Below are 26516 nucleotides of genomic sequence, written 5' to 3'. Positions count from 1 at the left end.
TAAAACACGACTTTTAAACAGTAAAAACAAAGTTTCACAGACATGTTTCTTTCTACGCTGTTTCACTTGTGCAAGGACACACTGAAACATGAAATGATCACAGCGGACGACAAAGTGTAGGACTGAGGCGCTGGCTTCTCTACCCACTGCTGTGAGAGTGTTAATACGTGCATTGTCATTACACGTTCCCTTTGAGATCGTCTCACTCTACAGTGTAACAGAACAGCGCAACTGGAATGCAGTAGGGCAGGGGCTCCCGCCTCTCAGGTAAGCACTACGTGGGAATCTGCCTGTGAGGATGGCAAGCTCCCACTCCCTCAGAGGTGCAGCTCTGCTCTTGAGGAACAGTCCCAGCGATCACAAGAGAAGGGGTGCTGTGCTGGAGGGCCTCCTTAACACAGGGACAAAGAGCCGACGGCTGTGTTACAGGGGAGTCAACTTGCCACATCCCTGTCGCAACAGTCTTGGCACCTGCTCAGCTGCCCCTGTAGAGTTTTGTGGTTACTTCTGTGGGATGATTTCAAAACTGTAGGAACATGTGGGGGTCCCAAAATACTTCCATGCAAGTCTCCAGACCTAACTATGCTGCTATTAATTAAAACAAAAATAATTGTTGGGGGGAAAAAAAGGACAGCTGGGTTAGTTTGGTTCGGTTTCCGGAAGTACTCGCTGGGATGATGTTCTTCTGCAAAAGCCTTGTTCTCTCAGATCTGTTTACACGTCCCAAATGGCCTGCACATTCCATGCTCGAAAGTTAGGAACGTTCAGAAAACAGGGCACACGGGGAACTCAAACAGTAGCCCAGGGAAAAGGTCAGCTTAGAGTTGCGGCTAAGGCCCTGACCAGCGTGGCTCCCGTTGGTTGGCTGTCATCCCGCAAAGTGAAGGTCACTCAGCACACATGCCTGGGTTGCGGGTTTGGTCCCTGGTTGGGGTGTGTATGAGAGGCAACCAATTGATGGGTCTCTCTTACATCGGCATTTGTCTCCCTCTCTTCCCCTCTCGGTCAAAAAATAAAATACTAGAATTACAGCTGAGTTCAAATGTTAATTCTCTGGAAATTCATATTAGGGAATACGAATGCACAAAAAGAACTGAAAAGCACAAAAGACCAGAAAAAAGGTTTTGATGAGGGAGTTAAACCATGCATTTTGGTAAGTTTTCTTTCTCCTCCCAGGACACGGTGAGCAGTGAGCTGGGCAGCCGCTACACCTGTTCTGTGTTGTGTGAAGATGTGGTGGCCCAGCTGAGCCAGGAAGGGCACCTCTGGGGACTTTAAGGCTTCCCACTTACATCACTAAACAGCTAAATGATTAGCACTTTTCTGCTCTATGTTAAACATGCAGAAGGGTCAATCTAAGTGTTCACTTTCTGACTGCAGCCATCACAAAACCAACTTTGCTGCAGAGCTGCTTTTTGCTAAATTCTAATGATTGATCACTGTGTGCCCTTATTTAATACTATAAAATGGGAGAAAAGACAGAAGGAACAACTTTAAAGAGGTCAAAGGCTGCTCTTTTCCCATGGATGGTGCAGGGCAGAGGGTGAGGACACAAGGAACGAAACTCAGTTCCATTTTACAGGACAGGAGATCCTGTCACTTTGCAACTTTTTTGGCACAGTCAGGGCAATACACTTGCTCCTGGTAGAAAACGAAGCGCTTGTTGGCCAGATTCTCGGAGCAATTTTTGCAGTGGAAGCAGTAGTCGTGCCAGGATTGCCCTTCATAGGCCACCACACTGGAGCCTTTACCAAACCCAGTGATGGGGTTCTTGCACCCAGCACACTTCTTGGCCACAAAGTTCTTGTAGCAATCCACACAGTAATACTGGTCCTCCACAGTGGTGAAACGCTGCCCAGCCAGCTTCTTAGAGCAGTTAGCACACACAAAGCACTCGGAATGCCAGGGCCGATCCTGGTACATGACCCCTCCTGATGTGATGGCCTTGTTGCATTTCACGCACTGCTTGGCAAATTTGGCCTCATGGCAAGCCACGCAGTAGAAGTCCTCCCCTTTAGGGAAGAAGCTCCCAGTCCCGATGACTTGCTTGCAGCTGCTGCAGGTGAAGCAGTCTCGGTGCCAGACAGTCCCCTTGTACTCCACATTCTGATCGCTTGCCACAATGGGCTTTGAGCAGCCCTTGCACATCGAGGAGTCCTCCAGCATGCTGCACTTGTTGCACAGGATCTCGTCGTTTTTGGCCACAAAGGTCTCGTTGACCAAGGGGTGCAGGCACTTGGCACAGTAGAAGCAGGCGCTGTGCCAGTAGTTGTTCTTGTAGCACACCTCCTTGGAGTCCGCACTGATGCGCTTGTGGCATTCCACACAGGTGTTGGCACAGAACTTGTCAAAGCAGTTCAAGCAGCAGCGGTGGCCATCCTTCTCCACGTAGCTCTTCCCCGGCAGGGGGTCATTGCAGTGGTGGCAGTTCATGTTCTCGGCCATGGTGCCCACCTTGTACCTGCAGGGATCTCACGCTGGCTGTGTGGGGAGTGAGACGTACTTGGCAAGGGCTGGAGAGAATGGTCAGCAACTTCTAATGTGATGCTTGGGGATGCTCGGCCACACAGCTGTCCTGGCAGGTCACGGCAGCTGCGGTGGCAGATTCGACAATAACTGTTTCTGTATTTGTGTATAAAAAGATGCAACATGATTTTCTTAAATGAAAAAAGACTATATGATGAAAAATCTCTCTCTCTCCCTCCTGACCCCTACTCTCTCTACAAGCAGTTTGATTATCCTTTCAGAGAAATGATAAGCATATCCAGCCAATAGTCTTTAATAATAGCATTCTACACACTGTTTCTATAGTTCGCTAGTTTTCATTTAACATTATATCCTAGAGACTGATCTTTAACAACATGTAGAGCTATGCCTTGGTCATTTTGATGCCTGCACAAATGTTCTAATGTAGCAAATATATTATTTTTACTTAACAGGGTCTTCTGACTGCCTTTTGTTACTAAGAATAAGGCTGCAGTAAATGGTTTTGTAACAGATCTGTGCACATGTTGCCATTATCTACAGGATTAATTTCTACAAGTGAAATTGCTGAGTCTAAGAGGACATATATTTAACATTTGAACAGAATTATCAACTTAACTTTCAAAGAGCTTATACCAATTTACACTCAACATCAATATATTACAGACCTTCACATCCTTTCCAGCTCAATACTGCATCAGAACTTTTGATCTTTCAGTCTGAAAAGTGAAAAATGGTATTGCATTGTATTTTAATGTTCATTTTCTGGAAGTGGCACATTTTTTTAATTGAAAAGCCATGTATACTTCTTGTGATCTTGCTGTTCTTTTCCTTTGCCTATTTCTATTCTTTCTGATACATGTGAGATTCATAAAAGGAATTAATTCTTAGTCATCTGTGCTGAAAATATGAAATACTTTTCCCTTTGATTTTTAACCTTACAGAAAGTTCAGAAACATTATATAATCATATTTGCTAATCTTTTTTTATTACGGCTTTTAGATTTTCAAAAACCCTGGTTAGGAAAACTTTCTCACTCTGGAATTATAAAAACTATTCATTTTCTTTTAGTACTTTTATGGTTTTGTTCTTTACACTAAAATTCTTCAATCTACCTGAAATTTATTGGGTTGGCCAAAAAGTCCATTGTTTTTTTTTTTCCCATAAGATGGCTCTAGTAGCCGTGAGTTGTCTTTAACTTATTCGAAACAATTTTGGTATATTGTATTGTGACAGCTGTCCTATCAGCATGCATTTTTAAAAGCTTACCAAAATTGGTGAATTCTTGTGCAGCCATTTTAATATTGAAGATGGAAGAAGATATGCAACATTTTTGGTGCTTTATTAGTTCAAGAAAAACACGAATGCAACTGAAATGCAAAAAAGGATTTGTGCAGTGGATAGAGAAGGTGGTGTGACTGATCGAATATGTCAAAAGTGGTTTGCAAAGTTTCTTGGCACTATTGACATTTTGGCCAAATAATTCTTTGCTGTGGGGCTGCCTTATGCACTGGAAGATGTTTATCAGCACCCCTGGCCTCTACCCACTAGAAGCCGAGTGGGAGAGAGCCAACACACTCAAAATATCCAAATCAATAGTTATTGGTGGAAATGGAAAAACATAATGGACTTTTTGGCCAGACCAATATCACATTCTAAGTAGTGAGAAAAGACCCAACTTCATCACAAAAACCAATTTATTTCTCATTTGTTAAAATAAAACTGAGTGTTATTTTACAAATACAAGGGTGGGCAAAAGTAGGTTTCCAGTTATATTAATAATACAGAAATAAATAATACAAGAATAAACAGCATTTTGCATACTCAACTGTTCACCTACTTAAAAAAAATATTTTATTTAGGGAGAGGGGAAGACAGAAGAAAAAGAGAGGGAGAGAATCATCAATCGGTTGCCTCTCGCATACCCGCAGCATGCCCCGAATCAGGCAACCGGCCTCCAACTCAGGCGTGACCTGAGCAGGAAGCAAACTGGTGACCTTTTGGTCTGCCGGGTGATACCCAACTCCCTGAGCTACACCAGTCAGGGCTCAACTGTAAACCTACTTTTGCCTATCCCTGTATTCTTCAAGTTTGGTAAGAATTTCATACTCGGCTTACTATATACTTAGATATCCAAGAAAAATGCTCTCAAGAATGACTGCAGTATAATTTAGTTAATGTTGATTTTATCTGAAGCTATCACTAGCTGCGTTTATGGTAATACAGCTTTGAACTTTGCAGTGCTCAAACACAATTCAAACAGGAATTTTTTTTAAAAGACTATTTATTTTTAGAGAGATGGGAAGGGAGGGAGAAGGAGAGGGAGAGAAACAATGATGCATGTGAGAGATACATCAACTGGTTGCCTCTCCCATGCCCCCAACCCAGAAACATGTCCTGCACCCCAGGCATGTGCTGACTGGGAACTGAACCACTGACCCTTCCGTTCATAGGTCAGCACTCACTCCACTGAGCCACACCAGCCAGGGCAAACAGGAATTTCTTGTAAACATTTTATTACCACATGGTGACTGACAACTGAGTTACAAAACCTAGGTTTTTAGGTTGTCTTGGGTATAGCTCTTACTGCCATATAACAAATGATATTCTGGAGCATTTAAGATCGGGTTTCCTGCCATGTCATCAGTTTGGCTCAAATAAACTCATAAAAGTTTAGCACTGACTGGGTGCTCAGTTGGTTAGAGTGTCATCTCCACACACCAAGGTTGCAGGTTCAATCCCTGGTTAGGGCATCCACAAGAGTCAACCAATGAATGCATAAATAAATGGAACGGCAAATCGACATTTTTTCTCTCTCTCTTAAATCAATAAAAATTTAAAAAAACAAAACAAGAAATAGTCTGTACTTATACAGATTGAACAATTCCACTGACAGGTGTATCTTTAACAGACTAGGACAGGAACTAGGTAAAAGGAGCATCATAAACTGAGGGCCACAGATGTCCAACTGGTTTTCTCATTTGGAAGAAACCATAACCTTTATTTCCTTTAAAAGTCCAAGCCTTCTTAATAAAAGTTAAACAAATTCTGAGTAGCTGAAGCAATAATGCTTTTATAGTACATCTGTATTATTAGGGGGAGATACAGGGTGCTAGATGCACAGACCCACACAGCACGAGGACCTAACATTGTCCAGGAAGCCAGGAATGTCTATTGGAGGAAAATTTTACATTGAAACCTACAGGATGAGAAGAGTAGACAGGCAAAAGTCACTTTGCCCAGGATTCAAAAGGCAACTAGACTACGTTCTGCTTGCTTGTGGCTAACGTCTGCACCCGTACAAGGCAGATTAGAAAGCCAGGCAAGATGTGGGGGCCCAGCTGTTCTTCTATGCTGGTCCTTTAAACTGACTTTTTTTTTGCCAGATATATGACTCTCTTATGAAGAAGACAGTATTAGAATTAAAATCAGTACTAAAGGAAAAGCTCAATAAAAACTACAACCCAGGCCATAAAACACTGAATCCCAAGTGTGGATATCTTGAAATTTCTTCTTTATAAACATATTTACTAAACAAAGAAGGAAACAAAATATTCAGAAGCAAAGTTAAGCTATTAATTTAAAAATATGAACTATTTTAATTACACAAGTATGCTATTTTTACAAATTATATCCTAAAAAGATAAAAGATCATTTTAAGTCATTAAGTTGAGGTACCAATATTAGAGACATAACAAACAGAACAAACAAGGTAGTTTCTGATCATTTACAGTCTCCGATTTAGAATGGTTGAACTTACGATTTTTTTGACTTTATGAATGTGTGAAAGCAAAATGCTTTCAGTAGAAACCTTACTTCAAATTTTGAATTTTGATCTTCTCCCAGACTAGCAACACGTGTGCATTCCTCTTCTGTGCTGGGTGGTGGAAGTGAGATGGTTTTGCCCAACTATAGGCTAACAGAAGTGTTCTGAGCATGTTTAAGGTGGACCAGGCTGAGCTGCTGGGTAAATGTGTTATACATTTCCAACTTACATTTTCAAATAATAATGAGTTTATTGGGATATAAAGCCCAACATAAGTCAAAGAGCATCTGTATACAACTTCCTACCTGGCAATGTTTTGGTTACGTGAGAGTACTCAGTGGAAGGTTAATGTCCCAAGTAAAACAGTACCTTAAAAACATGGAAAGCTATGTAAATCCGTTTCCTATGTAGCATGTACTTTGTAAGCTATAGGTTTCAGAATCTGTAACTGGGACAGTACTATGGTAATCTTTTTAAGGCTATGTGTATGACCCAGCTCTGCCAATAGTTCTGTAACTCAGGGCAAACACAGATTCTAAGATTCAATTTATCTCTGAAATAATCATAGAACACTTATTCAAGGTTACTTCCAACTATAAAAATCAATGCCTATTTGCATCTCATTAGGTATAGCTACTTAATTTCTCTGCATTTTAGTTATCTAAATGAATCAGGAAACATACACAGTAAATAAAATATGCCTTAGTCCCACCGACAAGAAGGAACAACACTTCAAGGCTTTAAAATAGCCCTTTGTTAAGCAAAATCAGTATGGCTACAGGCTGACAGGACGCATCTAAATTATAGTCCACATAGACACACCTGAAGGCTGTATGTGTGTATGTGTGTGTATGTGACATAATCACAGTATAAAGAGCACCCATTTGGTGCTCTTAAGGTACAAGTTAAACATACAGGATGGGGCAACAGTAGGTTTAGTGTTGTATGTATGGAAAATACAATTAACAAATAATAATACAAGAATAAACTCAGCTTTGCACACTCGTAACTGCGAACCGACAGCTGGCCTGCCTGTGTGTTCAGAGTTGCATCATCTCTGGACGTCTGGATATTGGGTGTGAGCATGAACTCGAGGTTGCCTTGGGTTACTTTCAACAGCTCTTTATCTTCCTTCAGTAGTTCTCTTCTACTTAAACTGCCATTTTTAAAAAAATTAAATTTACTGAGGTGACACTGGTTAATTACATAGGTTTCAAGTGTACAATCCTATGATACAGACTGCCATTCTTATACTCACTACCCAATTTCATCACTTGCACATGTCAGTTCTTTGAAATATTTTTGGCCACGAATCATGATATTACTTTTTATAACAGAAACCAAAGTTAAAAGATGTAGACATCAAACAAATTAATTCAATGGTCATTTTAAAAGTAGACAATATCGCAAATTCAGTTGCCAACTTAGAAGATTTTATACATTATAAAGTGTTCTCTATTATTTCCATGGTCTGAAATTTCTTATTCAAGAAAACAGATTGATTTCTAAACATTTATCATATCTTTCTTGGCTGGAAACAGAATAAAGTTTGCTTTTCTTTAACAAAAGTGTCACAGAGAAACAAAACAAATGAGAATAGAAGTCTTCCTTGAATGCCAGTGGTAACTAAGACAGAGTTGCAGTCTTTTTTGGGGAACGCTTGACACATTTGGGTGCACAGCGGCCAGGCCAATCCTCTAAGCGCTGTTCCCATCTAGAGTACGCGCTGCTGAAGCGAGCGTGACAGCAGTCTGTTAACACTCATCAAAGCTACTGTTAAGATGGTGGTTTTGGCCGTTTTGCAGATGGTCCATCTGAGTTAGTTCTGTTATCAATGTTATTTTCATCTTCTGCATCATCTTCATCATCACCTTTTAAAATAAACATTTGTTGTATGACAATATGTTCAGTGGTTGAAAGAAATATAATTAAAATGGTTGAAAACGAGACTATTTTAGTTTAGGATTAATAAAATGAGGCATATTCCAGATTTGAAGTGTATATCATTAAAGAGATTTCAGTTATTTTGGTGTTTAAAACCTTTTCTATCACTTTTTTTTGAAGATTCACATAACCATAAAATTCGCTCTTTTAACAGCTTATTGATTTTTACTATATTCACAAGACTGTGAAATTGCCACCAATATTTAATGCTAAAACACTTTTGTCATTCCAGAAAGAACTCCCACACCCGTAAGCATTCATTGCCCATTTCCTCCAGTCCTCGGCAACCACTCACTTACTTTCTATCTCTATAGATTTGTCCATTCTGGACATTTCACAAAGATGGAATCATTCAATAGGTTGAATGGCCTTCTGAATCTGGCTTCCTTCACTCAGCATGTTTTCATGCTGAGTGTTCATTCCCATTGTAGCATGCATCTGCACTTCATTCCTGTTTACTGCTGAACCATATTCCACTATATGGATATATCACAGTTGGTTTATCCACTCATCAGTAGAGTGTCTGTGCTGTTTCCACTGTTTAGCTATTACGAACAATGCTGTTATGGCCATTCCTGTATAAGTTTCTGTGTGAACATGTTTCCAATTCTCTTGGTTGAACTAGGAGTAGAATTGCTGGGTCAGATGGTAACTTTGTATTTAATTTTTTGAGGAACTGCCAAGCTCTTTTCCAAAGAAGTAGGCCATTTTACAGTTTCACCGGCAATGTATGAGGGCTCCAATTTCTTCATATCCTAGCCAACACTTGTTACTGTTCTTTTTTGATTATAACCATTCTAGTAGGCATGTCATGGCATCTCATTGTGGTTTTGATTTGCATTTCCCTGATGGCCAATGATGCTGAACATCTTTTCATGCGCTTATTGGCCTCACATATTGGAAGGACTGTCTACTCAAATCCTTTGTATATTTGGTAATTGGATTATTTGTACTTTTAGTGTTAAGTTCTATCACTTTTCTTTAATACTTATAATTTTTTATTTTGCATGTTACTTGTTGAGATGTAATTCATGTAACATGAAATTCACCATTTTATCTTTATTGCTTTATTTAACAGAGGTAATTCAAACCCAAGCTTTATGGGGATTTCATTAAGCAAATAATAGAAAAACATGTTCATAGATTACTGACCCACCATTAATAGAACAGATGGCAGTTATTTTTCCAATAGTAATGACAGATTTTGAAAAATGACTCTAGCCATACTCTTGTCCTTATGTCAACGACATTTTCAGCAGATTAGAGAGGTAATTCTGGAACCTCGAAACAGGACTTTTTATCCTAGATGCATGTGACTCAAAAACAATCTATTATGTGAACTCAGGGTAATGTTCCAAACTGTCTTCTTCACATTATTTGGAACTATTAAGAAGTAATCAAGATGGAGAAGGAAAGTACAGAGTTTTCGCTCTGCTACAGAGGAGTTAAGCCCTGACTCCCAAATTTAGGTTCTTCAGGGTAGTCAAAAGGTACCTACTTCAAGACAAGATTTAAAAAAAAAAATTAAAGCAGTTAAATTTCACGTTTCTACTTTCAAACTGCACCTCAAAAACTGGAATATGGGAGAACAGTGCCTGGGAGTCTTAAAACTTAATTAGCCCTGGCTGGTGTAGCTCAGTGGACTGGGCGCCGGCCTGCGAACCAAGGGATCGCGGTTCGATCCCCAGTCGGGGCACACGCCTGGGTTGCGGGCCAGTTCCCAGAAGGGGACCCATGAGAGGCAACCATACATTGATGTTTCTCTCCCTCTCTCCTTCCCTTCCCCTCTAAAAACAAATAAATTAAAAATCTTAAAAAAAAACACTTGTTAATTAAACCGAAATCTATCTCAACCTTCAAAACCTGTTCCTGTTTTTTAAACAGATGGCTATCTTCCACACGTCTGCAGTTTCACACCTTGTAAAACTCCCTTTCACCCTTCAACACTCAGCTCAAGTCTTGCCCTCTCTGAAGCCCTCCCGGGTTCTCTCGATTTGCAGATACAGACGGTCCTGGGGTCATACTTCCACTCTCTATTACCTAACCCCGCACCACTCGGGTCCACAGGAAGAGTAACGGAGTCGCATTCGCCTCATTCTTTCTCCAAAACTCAGCCCAGTGCCTGGCACAAAGTAGGCAGTTCAGCACGTGTGTGTGAATGTGAGTGATATATATAAATGAAGAGAAACAGAGTCGTGAAAACGTTTAGGTAGAAGCAGCCCAGAAAAATCAGGCCAGATCCCGCCCAGATTCGGCAGAAGGTGTCAACAATTTTTAGGTGGATTTTTTACCCTCTCGAGCCTCACTTTCTTCAAGTTCGATACTTTACACGGACTCCCTAAACAGATTTTTCCCGAGCTCCTCTTCCCCCTCCACCCTCTTAGAGCTCACCGTCCAAAGCCTCCTCTGGAGCCGCCGCCACCCTGTTCCGCGCTTCCCGCTGTTCCAGGGGGCCCAAGAGCTCGGCCACTAGCTCTCTCATCTGGGCCACGCCAGACAAAAGGCCCCGGAAAGGGTCCGCGTCGCCCGGCGCCTCACAGGGCACCCGTAGCTGCTGCCGCTGCCCGTCCAAACCAACGTACTCGCCCAGTACCTCCATGGCAACCACTGTGCTTCCAGAACGCGCCATAAGAGAGTACCACCCGGAAGCGGAAACCAGCTCCCAGCGGGAGCAGGCGGGAGCAAGGAGAGGAGCGACTTCCGTTTGTTGAAAGTCGCTCCTCCCCTTCCGTGGCTTCCTTTTTTTAGGATTGGTGCCTGGCACTCAGGACCCGCCTTCTCCGGCCACGCCTCTCGTGGTCGCTTTTCCCGCCTCCGCCAGGGCAAAGCTGTGGTCCTGTGACAGTTGAGGATGGCCGGAGCTGAGGGTCCCGGTGGGCGGCAGTCGGAACTGGAGCCCGTGGTATCGCTGGTCGATGTCCTTGAGGAGGACGAGGAGTTGGAGAATGAGGCGTGCGCCGTGCTGGGCGGCAGTGACTCCGAGAAGTGTTCCTACTCGCAGGTGGGCGCGCGGCGGGGGCCTTGCCTCCCTCGGGCTCCCGCGGAACCTTCTCTTCCCGGCAGGTCTTGTTCGGTTCCCGCCAACCGCGGCTGTCTTACCCGTGGTGGACTGGAGCCGCCGTTCGTCGTAGGCTTCCCCATCCCAGGCCCAACTGCCCTTTTACCTTCAGCCTATGTCCAACTGCCCTCGGCCCTCCAGGCTTTGGCCCTGGAGTAATTGCGCTTGTCTTCCTCCCTGTCTCTTGTCGGTGCCCGGCTGCTTTTCACGCAACCATTCCCGTGACCTTTCATTGCTTCGTCCCTACTTTTCCCACCCTAGAGTATTTATTGGGACCCGAATGGGAGAGTCAAAGCCGGGTTAAAGGCGAGAGCCCTGGATTTGAAAATCTCCCCGGTGGGCTGGGCTCCTCGACGGTCGGTTCCTTTGCAGTTTAGTTTAGCGAGTCGTTTTTGGGGGGAGACGAAACAAGTACTGTGTCGTTCTGCAATCTACCCCCCATGGGGACAGGAACCAGAAGAGCAGATGGCACTGACAAGGGGGTAGGAGGGAGAGAAAGATCAGCTTGAAGAGGAAATTCGGCGTTTGGAAGACGTGAACAAGGATTTGAGGGGGTGTGATGTGGTGTTGCGTGACTCATCCTGTGTATTTCTAGGTACAAAAATGGATTGAGGTGGTAGAAGAAAACTAACGGAGGATGAGAATGGGGAGGGTGAAGAGGTTGCTTTCCACGGCAGTGGGAGGGAACACTGGAGAGTGAGGAAAGGGTCCTGGGGTCTTTCCGTGGTGTGGGCCGAGGTCCCATTACCAGTTGTCGCCTTTGACCAGTTGAGTTTACGCTGCGAAGGGGTTAGACTTTGAAATATCCCAGGTATCCAGAGGCTGTCCCGGATGTTGGCTGGAGACCTTCCGTCTCCACTAGAACACCTTTTCCTCTGCTTGTCTTAAAAAAAAATAAAAGTCTGAACATAAGCTATTTTTGAAATGTAGTTAGCTTTATAAAAGGAACTTAAACTGTTCTTTTTATTGTAGTAAAATATGTAGAAAATTGTACAATCATTTGTAGGGTTTGAAAACAAACACGCGGATGTGGGTGCCTACCCCCCTGCCCCCGCCCCCCACAGAGCTCAAAGTAGAAGGTTGCTGCATCTCAGAAGCTCCCTGGAGAGCTTCTGAGTCCCCCTCCTTCCTGCAGGAGGGTGGTCATCAAGATTTGTAAAGGTTTTGCCTGTTGTTCTCTTAAGCTTTTTATTTCAAAACATTTTTAATCTACAAATAAGTTGAAAGAATAATATGAACACTTGGGTTTCTCTAACATACTCATTTTTAACATTTTACATTTACCTTTCTGTTCTTCTTTATAATACACTTTTTTTGTTTTGTGATGAACCATTTGAAAATAAGTTGCAGATGTCACCACACTGCACCTCTAAATGTTTCAACATGCATCTCTTTAAAAAGGGGGGGATTGTTTTTTAATGTGTTGATTTTCTCTGGTGGAATCACAAGCATTTTCCACAGCTGAAGGGTGATATTACATAAACCTACACACATTCTCCTCCATTTTCACGTTGTTAAAATGATGAAGCAGACCAGCTTATTCATAGCTGATTGAAGATATTAAGCTTTCTATCGCTGTATTTATTTATTTATTAAATATTTTATTTATTTATCTTTAGAGAGGAAGGGAAGGAGAGGAGAGAAATACCACTGTATGGTTGCCTCTCGTGAGCCCCCTGCTGGGAACTGGCCTGCAACCCAGGCATGTGCCCTGACTGGGAATTGAACCACAATCGTGTGGTTCACAGGCCCGTGCTCAATCCACTGAGCTACACCAGCCAGGGCCTTGTTTATTTATTTTTTAAAGTTCTTTAATTTTAGAGAGAGGGAGAAAGAGAGGAAAAGAAACATTAGAGGGACCTGACCTGCAACCCAGGCATGTGCCCTGAGTGGGAATCAAACCAGTGACTTTTTGATTCACAGGCCTGTGTTCAATCTACTGAGCCACACAGGCAGGGCAGAACTTTCCATCATTTTAAGAAAAATTATATGAAAACAAGCACTAGGAAGTTCCTGGCCAGGCAGCTCATTTGGTTAGAGCATTGTCCCCATACACTGTTGTGTTTGGAGCCCAGTGAGGGCACACACCAGAATCAACCATTGAGTGTGTAAGTGATTAATGTTTCTCTCTCCTCCCTTCCTCCCTGCCTTCCTCTCTCTGTAAAGTCAATAAATAAAAAAAGGAAGAAAGAAAATACATTGGTGATAAGAAACATCCAACAGTGCTTGGTACTCTTGTATACGCTTTTTTATTACTGGTTTTGCAGGAAGATCCTGACCACAGATGATCTGATTTCAGTTATTTCTCAGGTCACAGTAGGGCATTAGGTAGCTATGCCGTATCTCATTAATTCTCTTTTCCAATCTTGGGGCTGTCTTTTAGGGCTTTGTGAAGAGACAAGCACTGTATGCCTGCAGTACCTGTACCCCAGAGGGAGAAGAACCAGCAGGCATTTGCCTCGCTTGCAGTTACGAATGTCACGGAAGTCACAAACTCTTCGAGCTGTACACAAAAAGGTAAAGATAGTGAGGTTGGTGCTGAATGCTTTTTAAATGTTTAGATTCCTTCCCAGCCATGCTTTTTTCTTAATCTTGCTTTTTCAGTCAAAGTAGCTGTGCACTGGTAAAATTTATTATAGTTGTTTTATATAATATTATTTGAGAAATAGCTTTTCTAGAGGGCCTTTTAAAAATATAATTTTGATACAAACTCAAACTACTCAGCATTCTCTGCCATTAATTTGCTTATGTCTCTGGATGTTATATTGATGATTATCTCTGCATGTTAATTTCTAGAATTATTAAATCTTTTATTACATGGAATTCTGAAGAAATTCGGTTTTGGAGAAATTCTGAATTGGGACAAATGAGCAGCAACCAAGGCCACTTTTTAGATCCTAGAAATGATTTGAAAGGGACGAGGCTATGATATGAACTTTAAAAAAGTCATTAGATTTAAAAGAAAAATTAAAATAGGCTCTTCCTCCTTTGTTTCAGAAATTTTCGTTGCGATTGTGGAAACAGCAAGTTTAAAAATTTGGAATGCAAATTATTTCCTGTAAGTAAGCACTATAACTGTAAATGCACTGAAAATAGCTGAAACTGATATTTGACAGAATGGATAAAAACCAAACATTTTCTGAAAAGGAAGTTCTTGTGCTTATTCTTTGCAAATGGGCAAATCAATATTAGACTGCATTTTTTATCCTATTGGAGAACTAAGTAAGCTGTTCAGAGCCTACAGCATAGGTTGTAATTAACATGAAACGTTTGGGGGGATGTTCTTTGCAGTGATTCAGGTTTGATTATGTTGGTTGTGCTCATGCTCTAATGCTTTCACAGCAAAAGCTATAACTCTAAAATCTTGGGTCAAATAGACCTTGGTGATAGTGAGTGTGGGCTAGATGCACACAAGAGGTATTTACTGCTTTTTGGCTAATAAAAACTATGCTCATGCAATAACTTAGTGAAATAACAAATGAAAGAAAGGGATTTTATATTATTCAGTCATAATTGTCAAAACTATTATGCTTTTCTCTCCTTTAAAGGTTATTTTTAGTCACTTTTCTTGTCTGTTTTTATTTTTACCTCCTAGTGAACTGGGGACTTTAGCTGTTACAGCTGGCTGTTAAGAAGTACTTTGAAATTCTAGGCCAATGTCATTTTATATAGATTGGTAATTAATACTTATGATTAACTTTTATTAAATGAGTATATTACTTTTCCCCCAGTTACTACAAAGAAGGTACAAAAATGAATATTCTTTGTCTCCTGTGTCCTGGAAAAAGTGTCCCTTTAATAGGAGTGAATGCTTTTTCTTTGTATATTTAATGCAGAAATTTGTTGAATGCAGGAATGTCATGATATATGAAATTACAGTTAATATTAGAAACTATTGTTTTGAAATTAATATTTTTCAGGACAAAGCAAAGATAAATCCTGGCAATAAGTACAATGACAACTTTTTTGGGTTATATTGCATTTGCAAGAGACCTTATCCTGATCCTGAAGATGAGGTAGGAGAACTGGAGTTAACATTTGGGGCTGTATCGTCTTTAGCCTTCACTCCTCAGCCTCCTGGTGTATCTGGGCCTCTGTAGCTATTTAGGGGAAATTTGGGGATTGTGAAGGATTCTGGATTTATCCCTTTTGATGAATCTGGGCTGGGCTTATTACTGGTACAGATATCAACTATTCTCATTCTTTTATCATGAGAATGCAGTGCTGAATAGGACTTTCCCAAAGCCAGGACCTTGCTCCTTCCTCCGCCTGCCTGCCTGCTTGTTCTGTTCCCCAAAACATGTCCCAAAAAAGGACCTTCAGTTTCTTGCCTCCCTGGAAGGAAAGAGTGTATTTAAATGATCCTTTTAAATTTTTCAGTTCTCAGTATACACAAAATTTGCCCTGGCTGGGTAGTTCAGTTGGTTAGAGCATCGTTCCAATATGCCAAGGTTGTGGGTTCAATTATCAGTCAGGTTTTTTTTTATTATGTGCAAGAAGCAACCAGTGAATGTGTAAATAAGTGGAATAACAAATTGATATTTCTCTTCCTGCCTCTCTCTCTCTATAATCAAAAAAAGAAATACACACAAAATTTAAAAAGTTCTTCCTCACACCTGTATCTTCTTTCTCCCAGACATAACCACTGTTAACACTTTTTGGGTGCATATATCTTAGACGTCTTTCTGTGCACATATAAGTGAGTGAATGTGTGTTTCAGTTTATTGTTTCCTTTTCTCTTAACAAAAGTGAAAATTCTATACATTCACTTCTGCAATTTTTCTTACTTATCAGTAATCTTTAACAAGCCATTAGTTAGTTACCTAAGTATTGTATAGCAGAACGACATTTTTCTTTTTAGTATTACAAAGAAGGCTACTGTAGTGAACATACTTATACAGTAATATAAATGAGTGAACTCCTACAGGATTTATGTAGAATTGGATACCTAGAGGCCGAATTGATGGATGAAAGGATGTCTGTATTTAAAATTGTGATCAGCCCTGGTTGGTGTGGCTCAGTGGATCAATTGCCGGCCTATGAACCAAAGGGTCATCGATTCAATTCCCAGTCAGGGCACATGCCTGGGTTGCAGCCCAGGTCCCCAGTGGGGGTGCATGAGAGGCAACTACACATTGGTGTTTCCCTCCCTCTCTTTCTCCCTCCCTCTCTCTAAAAATAAATAAATGAAATCTTTAAATATATATATATATATATAATTGTGATCATGTCTGTGAAAAGGGTTTAACTACCAGTAGTATGTGATAGTGTTTTTCACCAACAGTCTTGTCATCCTTATATATTACCAGTGTTTTAAAATTTTGCCATTCTAATAGATGAATATTATCTTTAAAAAATTTTCTTTCCTTGATCATGAGTGAGATTATGCATCTTTTCACGAGTTTATTGGAAATTTGTAATAACCTTCTATCTGAATTGTACTTTCACATCTGACCCATACTGTTGGATTTTGTTTATATATTTATTGATTTGAAAGGAGTCTTTTTAATTAGATAAATTAGTTTTTTGCCATCTTCTTTTGTCTTGGAATTTTAATTATTGAACCAAATTATTTAGAGGAAAAATTAAAGATCTGTAAGTTAACAAAGATAAAACCTTAAAATTTAACATTTTAGGGTATGGCATAAAGTTTTATAACACTTTTTTTGAGTCAGTAAATTGATTGGGTCAGTGAAAGACAAATACCACATGATCTCATTTACATGTGGAATATAATGAGCAAAATAAACCGATGAACAAAACAGGAACAGACATGAATGCATGGAACAGACTGACAGCTGTCAGATGGGAGGGGGCAGGAGGGACCTGGATGAAAGAGGGTGAAGGGGTTGGTCAAAGGACATGTACGTGACCCATGGACATGGACGAAAGCATGGTGATGGGCTGAGGAGGAGGGCTGGGTGGAGATGGGCAAAGGGAGGGTGGAGTAGGGACATCTGTAATAGTGTAAACAGTAAAAACGAAGACAGCCCTGGCCACCTGGCTCGGCTGACTGGAGCATTGTCTCATACGCCAAAAGGTTGCAGGTTTGATTCCCAGTTAGGGCATACACTTAGGCTTCAGGTTCAATCTCCAGGTGGGGCACATACAGGAGGCAACGTGTTGATGTTTTCTCTCTCACATTAGTGTCTGTCTGTCTCTCTCTCTCATCAATAAACATATCCTCAGTTGAGGATTTAAAAAACATAAATAAATTGATCAAGGCAAAAGAAAGAATAAGGCTGATTTTTGTATATATATGTATATATGTACACATATATATGGATTTTTTTCCTGTAAGATACCAGTAATAGAGAACAGACAGAATAACATTGGAATGTTAATCAATAGCTATGAAAGCCTGGGAATAAAAGGAAAACCATTCTAAGCATATTTGATGCCCATGGTATATAATGTTGCTGTCCATATTATCAAGAAATTGTAACATTTATTTTTCAGTAACTTGACAACATGATGTGGTAAAAAGTCCCAGTTGTCATATTCCGTATTGGTTAGTTCCTATTACCTCTCTGAGCCTGGGTTTCTATATAAATGAGGATATGTTACTTATAAAGTTTTGTGAGAATCCGGTATTAAGTAACTCGTGAAAGAGCTTTGACATTTTGTTTGCAAATTGCTTATCACCCCATAACTCTTCTGTAGCCCCAGTTCACATAGAGGGAGCCTCCCTCGGTCCCTGGATCTGCTGGCTTTCCCTTGGATACCCCCGCGGGCAGTGGTCTCACAGAATGAGTAGAGAAGCAGTTCCTATCTAATTCAGTGTGCCAGGTTGACTGCCGTGGCCCGGATTCAGTGTGATCACTAACATTCAAACTGCTCTTCCACATTAGGTGCCAGACGAGATGATCCAGTGTGTGGTCTGTGAAGACTGGTTCCATGGGAGGGTAAGGAGAGTGCTTGCCTCTTAAGGCCATTGTCCTCACAAAAGCAGAAAAGGTCTTTTCTTTTTGAATTGTGTTATATTTTACATTATAGTTGCTCTCCTAAAAATACATAATGAAGATATGATCAGTGTCCTTTTGCAATACTTGTCTAGAAGACAGTGAGCATTTTGGATAGCTTGGGGGTCACAAGGGAAATAACTCAGTCTTCTGTACTCATAGCATCTTGGAGCCGCGCCCCCTGAGAGCGGGGATTTCCAGGAGATGGTGTGCCGGGCCTGCATGGGGCGCTGCTCTTTCCTGTGGGCCTACGCAGCACAGCTGGCAGGTGGGTGTCTCTGCAGGCTGGTGTGCCCCAAACTCGTTCTTGTCGAATTTATGTGTTCAGTCCAGAGTTTTGTTTAAAGATTTTATTTATTTTAGGGAAGGGAGGGAGAGAGGGAGAGAAACATTAATGTGTGAGAGATGTTATCAGTCGGCTGCTTCTTGCACACTGCCAACTGGGGACTGGCCTGCAAGCCAGGCATGTGCCCTGACTCGGAATCAGACCAGGGACCCTTCAGTTTGTAGCTGGTGCTTAGTCCACTGAGCCACACCAGCCAGGGTTGAGATATCTTCTAATCAGGTGAAGTGGTTTCATTGCCTAATAGGTCTGTGGATAAATGTGTATGTGTGTGGTGGTGTTTTTTTATTGAACCTACAGTAACCAAACTGTCTGCTGAGGATGATGGGTTGGCTCTGAATGTCGATGGAGTAGGTGATCAGGATGTTATCAAACCTGAAAATGGAGGTCATCAGGAGAGTATCCTTAAAGAGGATGTTCCAGAACATGCAAAGGATGCTGTCAAGGAAGTTAAAACAGAGCAGACAAATGAACCATGTACCAGCTCTAGTTCTGAATCTAATCTCCAGGTAATAAAGTAGGAGCCATAAAAAAATTAAACTTAACCAAAATTAAGTTTGTAAGCTGTATAGCTTTGGATTTCAATTATATACTTTGCCTAAAGAAATCTTCTTACAAATATAAACTATGATAGGTTAAAAAAATACTTTAAAACTTCATTTTATTTCAGACAGTGTTTAAGAATCAGTGTCTCAGCCCAGAATCACAGCCTGGCTGCGAACTTCAGGAGCTTAAAGCAAAGCATTTTATGAAGAAAGACACTGCCACCTATTGGCCCCTGAACTGGCGCAGGAAGCTGTGTACCTGCAAAGACTGTGTGGTAAGTGCCTGAGCGAATGCAGTGTTAGTGTGTTTTGTGGACTAATGCCGAAAATAAGCACATCTGAAAAGTGTATTTATGAGATTGATGTTAGGAGTGTAGACGAGTTTGAAAATTTTGTGTTAAGCAAATTTATGAAGTAGTATTTGCAGTAGAAATGCTTGTGGAAGAAATGAAGAAGTATGCATTATTTTTATTATCTTCAGTGGAAAAATAGCAATTCTTAGCTTTTTTTAGATTGTAGAATTGCTTGAAAAATTATTTGAGAGTTACAGTAAGTCGTTAGTTTTTAAGTAAAGATCTCTTAGACTATACAGTATCTGCTAGGAAGTTGGGAGATTTCTAAAAGATTTGGGCAAAAAGTAAATCACTCAAGCAATTCTCTTAAAAGGCTTAGGTTTTTCTGCAGTTAATTTAAAAATATCTAAATTTTTAATGATTCTCATGAGGCTGACTCTCTGAGATTAACATGCTCTCTAATGGAAACTGGTTTTATTTTTTTAAAGAAAATGTATGGCGATCTCGATGTCCTGTTCCTGACAGATGAATGTGACACAGTGCTGGCTTATGAAAACAAGGGCAAGGTTGACCAGGCAGCGGACAGGACAGACCCTTTAATGGACACCCTTAATAGCATGAACAGAGTCCAACAAGTGGAACTTATTTGTGGTAAATTCTGTTTGAGTGTGAAAATTCATGAAGTTTGAAAGTGGCTTTGGCTATTGAAAAATATATGTGTAAGGAGGACCTCTAATACCTATTGTTTTAAATTCCGACAAAGAAGTTTACATTGGGAGTTTTGTAGTGGATTTCAGCTGCACTTGCCTAAGGGAAGTGTTGCTGGGTGTGCAGTTGCTGTACCGTAGAATCAGTTACGTGCGGGAATAATCACATGCTTGAGAAACCACAGCATGTGCAGTTTTTTGATTAAGGGTTGATGTGTGAGTAAACAGTATTAGAGAAGGAATTTCTTTATTCATCCCATGAAAACTAGTTTGCACCGAGTGTCTCCTGCTACCTTTCCGACAGTTCTGGAGGTCGCTGCAGCGGGCAGACCCCTGGGGGAAAGGTGCCCTACACTCTCACTGCAGGCTTTCATCCCCGGCGCCCGCCACTCGTTCCAGTGACTGCTCGCCCCGCAGCGTCTACGGGGATGCCGCTCCTTTGTGCCCCTTTTAGGGCATCGTCTTTCATTTGTAACTATTTGATAAACGTCCTGTGGCCTTTATTAGACTGAAAGCTTTTCAAGGGTGTTGGCTGCATATAAATGATTTTTGTAACCCTCGAGGTGCTTCAGAAATAATACAAATTGTCGAGTGGCTGAACAAATTTTAAAACTTATTGTTCGCCAAGTCTGAGGTGATTTCAAATATTAGCATCCCAGAGAGATAGGAAGTCCTTAGGTAATCTCTTTTGAAGTGAGGTTTTCTTTCTCTGGTTTTTTAATTGTTTTAACAAAAAAAGTTAAAAATATCATTTTTGATATCAAAATGAAGGAATTTGGGAGAAACTGGGAAAAAGATTCCCTTGCAGGTTTCACTTAAAGAAAAATTGGAACTATTAACTAAAAAAACTAAATTATTAACTAAAATTTAAACTACATATTTAAATGTTAGTGGTAAAATTGTTTCTAAAAGCAGCTGGCTTACCCATTTTGCTGTTTTGGTTTAGAGTATAATGACTTGAAGACTGAACTGAAAGACTATCTCAAGAGATTTGCTGATGAAGGAACAGTAAGTTGAGTTAAAGAATTTAATCATAGCCTTGCATGTTTTGAATAAACTTTATTTTCTTTGTTGAAAAAAATATGCATCTTAGCGCTGGCTGGTGTGGCTCAGTGGACTGAATGCTGGCTCGTGAACCGAAGGGCCGCCAGTTTGAGTCCCAGCCAGGGCACATGCCTGCGTTGCGGGCCAGGTCCCCAGTAGGGGGCTCCCTCAAGAGGCAACCAATTGATGTATCTCCCTTCCTTTCTGTCTCTCTAAATAGAAATAAAATCTTTAAAAAAATAATAAAATAAACCGGATACTTGAGAGTTTAATGAGGCAGAGCTAACGGATGTCAGTAAGAGGTGGTGAACACCCACAGACTGGCCACACTCCCTGTCCTTCCCAGCCCCGGGCTGGACGGAATGCAGGGCAGAGCCGTCACCCAGGGTCTGGAGAGAGGAGCTATAGCTGAGGAGGAGGCTGCCGGATCAGCCACACAGATTCTGCTGGCCTGACCCTCATTCGAGTAAGGGTCCTTGGAAGAGGAAAGAAAACTGACCAGGCAGGACAAATTTAAAGCCAGGCCCCATTTTGGGGATTCTGGGTTCTATAAAGTAAAAGAACTTTATGATCAGGGGCTAAAACATTTCTCTTGCCAGCAAGAAAATCTGTGTACTCGTAAGGGGGTCGCTGCCTCTGCCATGTGAAATGCTTTAAATTGTCCAGGCGAATGTACAAGCACTTCCCAGCCCTTTGCGTGTGTCTGCGATGAATTTTTCCTTAGCTACTTTTCTCTCTTCCTAAGGCAGGTATAAAACAAAATTTACCTTTTCTTTTTGTGGCCCAAGGTTTATCCTCAGGGACAGTGTATGTTTTCCTCTGTTACAGCCAGACGTGCAAATCCAGTCAGACGTGGGTCTCCGGGGAGGAGTCTGCAGCAGGCTACATCAGGTCCTTTCCTCTTTTTCACAAACATGAGAAGGACGTGCAGCTGCCTATTGTCTGGGCAGGGTCGCAGTGCTGCCTCTCTGCAAAATGAACAGTACACTCGGGAGTTGAGAGAACCTTCTCTTAAATAGTTTTCTCACTTTTCAGAGTATGTTCTTCACCATCACTGAAAGCACCTTCCTGCTTCCCAAAAGTTCTGAAGTCCTTGTGGTTTTTGGTTTTTTTTTTTTTTTGCTTGTTAATTTCTTCTTTTTTTTCAGATACTGAATTTCAGTAACAACTTCATGTTGACCTTACAATATATGAGATTGGGAAGAACTGGAGAACCAACTTTGCATGTAGCATTAAAAATGGTGTCTGTGTTGTAACTGAGTTTTACAGAGTTATTACTTCTGTTGCGAAGGCTCTCTGGTTAACGTAGGCTCACGCTGTTGCTCTCACTAGAACTAAGGGTAATCATGTTCAACCCCAGAAAGTTCTCCAAGTTAGCATGCTATTTGCATGTGCCAGCAGCACTGACCCCTGGGGAGGGAGAGCTGGAGCTTTTCATTTCATTCCCATGTAATTGTCCTCCTACCTATCTCCCTCTTGCTCACAAGCATTTACTGCTTCCTCTCTCTTTCCTGCCCCATCTTAATTTCTTCATAACAATAGCACGTATTACCTTCATAGTTAAAAAGTAATTAGACCTGTCTCCTGATGGCCGTTAGATAGCTTTAGATCGGATCGCTGGCCAGACTGGCTCTTGGGGTGAGCAGGGACTCCTGGGCTGTCCTAGTTTAATTTTCGTGCATGTTTTCCCTCGTCTTACTTTCTTTTAATATTGTTTTGATTATATCGTGAGCACCTTTGTATCATGCTCCAATCCTTTTTCCAATACAGTGGAATATAAATTTTTCATTTTTATCACGTAAAATGGATATCCATTTCCTAAGAGTAGTGCTTCTATAGTTTTTACCAATTACTATTATTATTATTATTATTATTAATATACAAGCATCTTTAATTTTTGACTCTTGAAGAGAGAAAAGTTTTCAGGTTCCTTTTTTTTCCAGGAAAGAAGAAAGCACAAATCTTAAAACGAAAAGCTTATTTTTTGTTTGTTTTTTGTGAGTGCTTAGGTGGAGCCGAAGGACATTCACAGAAGACAGCTGTGGAATGAGAGCGCGCACTTGTGTAGGAGACCTTTGAGTACTCAGTTTTTGCTCTGGTTCTGACACTTTTTTTTAAGACTTTATTTATTTATTTTTAGAGAGGGGAAGGGAGGGAGAGAAACATCAATCGGTTGCCTCTCACACACCCCCAACCGGGGACCTGGCCCACAACCCAGCCGTGTGCCCTGACCTGGAGGCCTTTCTGGTCGCAGGACGCCGCCCAGCCTGCCCAGCCACACCAGCCAGGGATCTCTTCTCCTTCATATTTATTGAGAACTCACTGTGTGCCAGGAGTGTTCTGCAGACATTGTTTCTCGTCTCTTCAAGTGACCCCGTCAGTAGGTGCTGCCTTTACCGCACGGTGCATGACGGAACCGAGTGAGGTGGCGGGGCCTATGCTCAGCGCCACGCGCTGCTCTGCCCCCCCTCCGCCCCCATGGGCTCTGAGCAGGTCACTCTGAGCCCGAGTGAACTCTGAAATGGAGGTAGTCTAACTAATTACCCATTAAAATAATTCTTACCAGCAATATTGTTTGCCTTGTGAATGTTGTGACTGCTTATTGCTATTGTGATAGAGTTCCCTTCCCTAACCTTTGCGTTTCATCAACAGGTTGTAAAGAGAGAGGACATCCAGCAGTTCTTTGAAGAATTTCAGTCCAAAAAGAGACGAAGAGTGGATGGGATGCAGTACTATTGCAGCTGAGCGGAGCATGCGCCCTCACCCAGGCCGGGGACAGCGCCACCTACTGTTCCAGGAATAAAAGAGGCCTGTTTCACATTCGCTCCTCTTCCCGTCTCTTTGGAGAGGCCCCCCCCCTGACCCTGAGATCCCTCCCTCCTCCTCGGCTGCAGTGGCCACAACGTTTGTGCTGATTTCACAACCAGCCTTCTCCTGACTCAGCCAGAAGCAGCTCATTCCACAGACTTCAGCCCCCACCACTCCCGTGTCTACCCAGGGTTATTTGCTTTTAACTTTTAAGAAGTTTCATTTCGTTTTGAGAAAGTAAACTAGTTTCTCTTCTAAATTTTTGGTGTTTAACTCCGGAATGTATCTACTCTGCCACAGAGCTGTTATCTTCCAGGACCTGCTTTGGGGGCGTATTCCTGTCGGTGAGAACCTCTGAGGTCCCCTCACCCCTGTGATCGTGGTGCCTTGGGTCACAGCTTCCTCAAGCCTGATGTGCTCCTTTTCTCACAAGCCTCCTTTCTGAGGCGTGGTCACTGCTTAGAAGGATCTCGAAACTTGTCTCCTCTGGGCCCATCCTCTGGAGTAGCCAGGACTGCTGGGTTTGTGGCCTGGATGTCTGTTACAGGCGAGGAGACTGACTGACGGCAGGACTGAGGAAGCCAGCCTTTGATAGGAATTTTACTAATAAATTTGAAGTGACCATCTCATTCACAGTTCTGCTGGCACTAGCATATCGGATTCAGTACTGCCGTGCTCACGGGGCTTCCTGAGAACGCGCGCCAGCACAGGGGCCTCTGCCTAGAAACCAGACCGGCACTCCCTGGGAGACCTTGGTGGTTTACAGAGGCCTCTGGGTTTCTTTATATTGTCAGGGATACTCTAAGCATATATTAAAAACAAACCTATTTTGATACTGTTCTGTTATAAAAATGTTATTAGAACCCCAATAAATTATTTTTCCCTTTAGATTGTGCTGAAGGAAAAAAGATACTGGCTTAGCTATTTGTAGTGAGCAGGGCAGCGCATGCCCTGTTTTGGAAGAGGCGGGGTGTGTGGAAGATTCCAGGCGAGACCCTAGGCTGCACGGATGATGAGCTTTATGTATATAAGTGTTAATGCCCATAGCTGGTTCCCTAATGACTGGGGGATCTTTCGAAGAACCTTATGGAATGTTTAAAACCCCATATTTGAAGGGAAGTCCTTTCAGCTGGTTTGAAATCTTAAAGTCCCTCAGGCAATGTGGAAAATGCTTTTTGATACAGTTGCGCTCTCCCTCTAGAGGGAGGAGGACTTTCTTGGCAATAGATGATTCTTGGAGGTGTGTGGTGACAAGTGTCCGAGACTCTGGGGCCACGAGTGTTTAAAATACTCCTTTGTGTGTTCAGCAGCCACTTAGACAAGTACCCGCTGATCCCCGAATGAGATGAACGAGAACTACAGTCTCCCATCCTTTTCTGTGTCACAGCTAATCACAGGTCTGCATGAAGGGCCTCGTGGAGCTGGAAGTCCTACAGCCACAGGAGATGCATGCCTTTGGCTGGCCTTGTAGAGAAAGGGTCAACCGCCTGGGTTGGAGGTCAGGGCGTCCTTGACGTGTTGTCTCCACTTGGGAACTCCTCCGAAGTCAGGATTTCTGCACTTCCATGCCCCCAACCCCCCTGCAAGGTTGCTCAAGTAGTAGATCGTTGTGGCCTGACGGTGTGTGTATCTTCTCAGACGTTTGACCACCAGAAGTTCCTTCCTAGGACAGGTCAGGCCTGGGTCTCAGAGGTGATGCACTGCTGTGCCACAGTGCCAATCACCTGGTGCTGAAGGGCTTGTTTTATGTGAAAGGTACTGTTCCTTCTTTTACATTAACCAGAAAACCTCTTTTTTTACCTTTTGTTCATGACTAGTTTTCTTATTGACTGTATGGGACCGTCTCTTCTTGTAGAGACTGATTTTGGCCAACATGTGGTGGTTAATGCATGTTTTATGCAAAAGAAGAGGATATTAGTTGCTTTTAAGGAATTCTGGCATTGTCCATTTTTGTAGAATTGTTACTGGACTTATAATTGCATACTAAACTTCAATCAGGTTTCTGTAAAATTAAATAAAACCAATTCAAAATAGTGGCTTTGATTACTTGTAGTCATTCAAATACATACAAGCCTCCCATTGCCGTCTATGTGAAAATGAGTGCGCGTACACCCCAATAGCGGTTATTGCCCTGGGGTCTTGTCTGGTCCTGTCTGGTCCCAGGCAGGGGGCTGGTTTGTCTCCTGCTGTTTCATAAGACAGGGCCTGACCCAAGGTCCTTGGGTGTACAACACCTGGGAGGGAGTTCTGTAATCCTTTTGGGACATACGTAGATGAGCAGAACAAAGAAATGGGCTTGCGTTGTGAGCAATCGCAATCTGTTCAGGTGCAGAAGGGCTAGCTAGGAGCCAACCTCTAGGGAAAAGCTGTGGTCCACCTGCATGGTAGCCGTTATTTTGGAAGTAAATGGAAAGCAAACCGAAAAGCCAAGGCAGAGGCCCATCCTTGGCCTTCCCCAGCTCCCACTCCCTTGGACACTGCTCAGACTTGCGGTCATCGCCCCTGTGAGTTACGCTCAGGTGAATGAAGTGCTCACCTGTCTGAAAACGCAGGTTTATGTAA

The 26516-nt window shown here is 42.1% G+C and overlaps 3 protein-coding genes across 3 annotated transcripts; 1 reads left to right on the top strand and 2 right to left on the bottom strand.

Annotated features, from left to right (window-relative positions):
* Positions 1 to 30: 30 nt before the first annotated feature.
* Positions 31 to 10670, bottom strand: LOC118976578 (four and a half LIM domains protein 1-like). Its single transcript, XM_037031112.1, has 3 exons — positions 10586 to 10670; positions 3153 to 3203; positions 31 to 2592 (listed from the first exon to the last, which is right to left on the bottom strand). The coding sequence occupies exon 3, from the start codon at positions 2443 to 2445 to the stop codon at positions 1597 to 1599; it is 849 nt and encodes a 282-aa protein (XP_036887007.1). The 5' UTR covers positions 2446 to 2592; positions 3153 to 3203; positions 10586 to 10670; the 3' UTR covers positions 31 to 1596.
* Positions 5305 to 10851, bottom strand: GON7 (GON7 subunit of KEOPS complex). The gene is made up of 2 exons (XM_037031113.1): positions 10586 to 10851; positions 5305 to 8121 (listed from the first exon to the last, which is right to left on the bottom strand). The coding sequence occupies exons 1-2, from the start codon at positions 10821 to 10823 to the stop codon at positions 8027 to 8029; spliced, it is 333 nt and encodes a 110-aa protein (XP_036887008.1). The 5' UTR covers positions 10824 to 10851; the 3' UTR covers positions 5305 to 8026.
* A 127-nt stretch (positions 10852 to 10978) lies between these two features.
* Positions 10979 to 25987, top strand: UBR7 (ubiquitin protein ligase E3 component n-recognin 7). Its single transcript, XM_037031111.1, has 11 exons — positions 10979 to 11195; positions 13636 to 13769; positions 14250 to 14310; positions 15173 to 15268; positions 18104 to 18157; positions 18377 to 18482; positions 18858 to 19066; positions 19228 to 19377; positions 19884 to 20046; positions 21049 to 21110; positions 23799 to 25987. The coding sequence occupies exons 1-11, from the start codon at positions 11046 to 11048 to the stop codon at positions 23889 to 23891; spliced, it is 1278 nt and encodes a 425-aa protein (XP_036887006.1). The 5' UTR covers positions 10979 to 11045; the 3' UTR covers positions 23892 to 25987.
* The last annotated feature ends 529 nt before the right edge of the window (positions 25988 to 26516 follow it).

Source organism: Sturnira hondurensis, unplaced genomic scaffold (genome assembly GCF_014824575.4).
Source record: "Sturnira hondurensis isolate 20B ecotype Veracruz unplaced genomic scaffold, ASM1482457v3 Scaffold0021143, whole genome shotgun sequence".
Classification (NCBI taxonomy): Eukaryota; Metazoa; Chordata; class Mammalia; order Chiroptera; family Phyllostomidae; genus Sturnira; species Sturnira hondurensis.
This window is presented reverse-complemented; position numbering and strand designations above follow the sequence as displayed.

What these genes read in the sequence shown, in the direction of transcription:
- LOC118976578 (XM_037031112.1), bottom strand. Translation starts at nt 2,445, where the DNA reads ATGGCCGAGAACATGAACTGCCACCACTGCAATGACCCCCTGCCGGGG.
- UBR7 (XM_037031111.1), top strand. Translation starts at nt 11,046, where the DNA reads ATGGCCGGAGCTGAGGGTCCCGGTGGGCGGCAGTCGGAACTGGAGCCC. An exon ending in GTTCTGAATCTAATCTCCAG is followed by an intron (nt 19,067 to 19,227) that starts GTAATAAAGTAG and finishes ATTTTATTTCAG; the next exon opens with ACAGTGTTTAAGAATCAGTG. An exon ending in ACAAGTGGAACTTATTTGTG is followed by an intron (nt 20,047 to 21,048) that starts GTAAATTCTGTT and finishes GTTTTGGTTTAG; the next exon opens with AGTATAATGACTTGAAGACT.
- GON7 (XM_037031113.1), bottom strand. Translation starts at nt 10,823, where the DNA reads ATGGCGCGTTCTGGAAGCACAGTGGTTGCCATGGAGGTACTGGGCGAG. An exon ending in TCCAGAGGAGGCTTTGGACG is followed by an intron (nt 8,122 to 10,585) that starts GTGAGCTCTAAG and finishes TTATTTTAAAAG; the next exon opens with GTGATGATGAAGATGATGCA.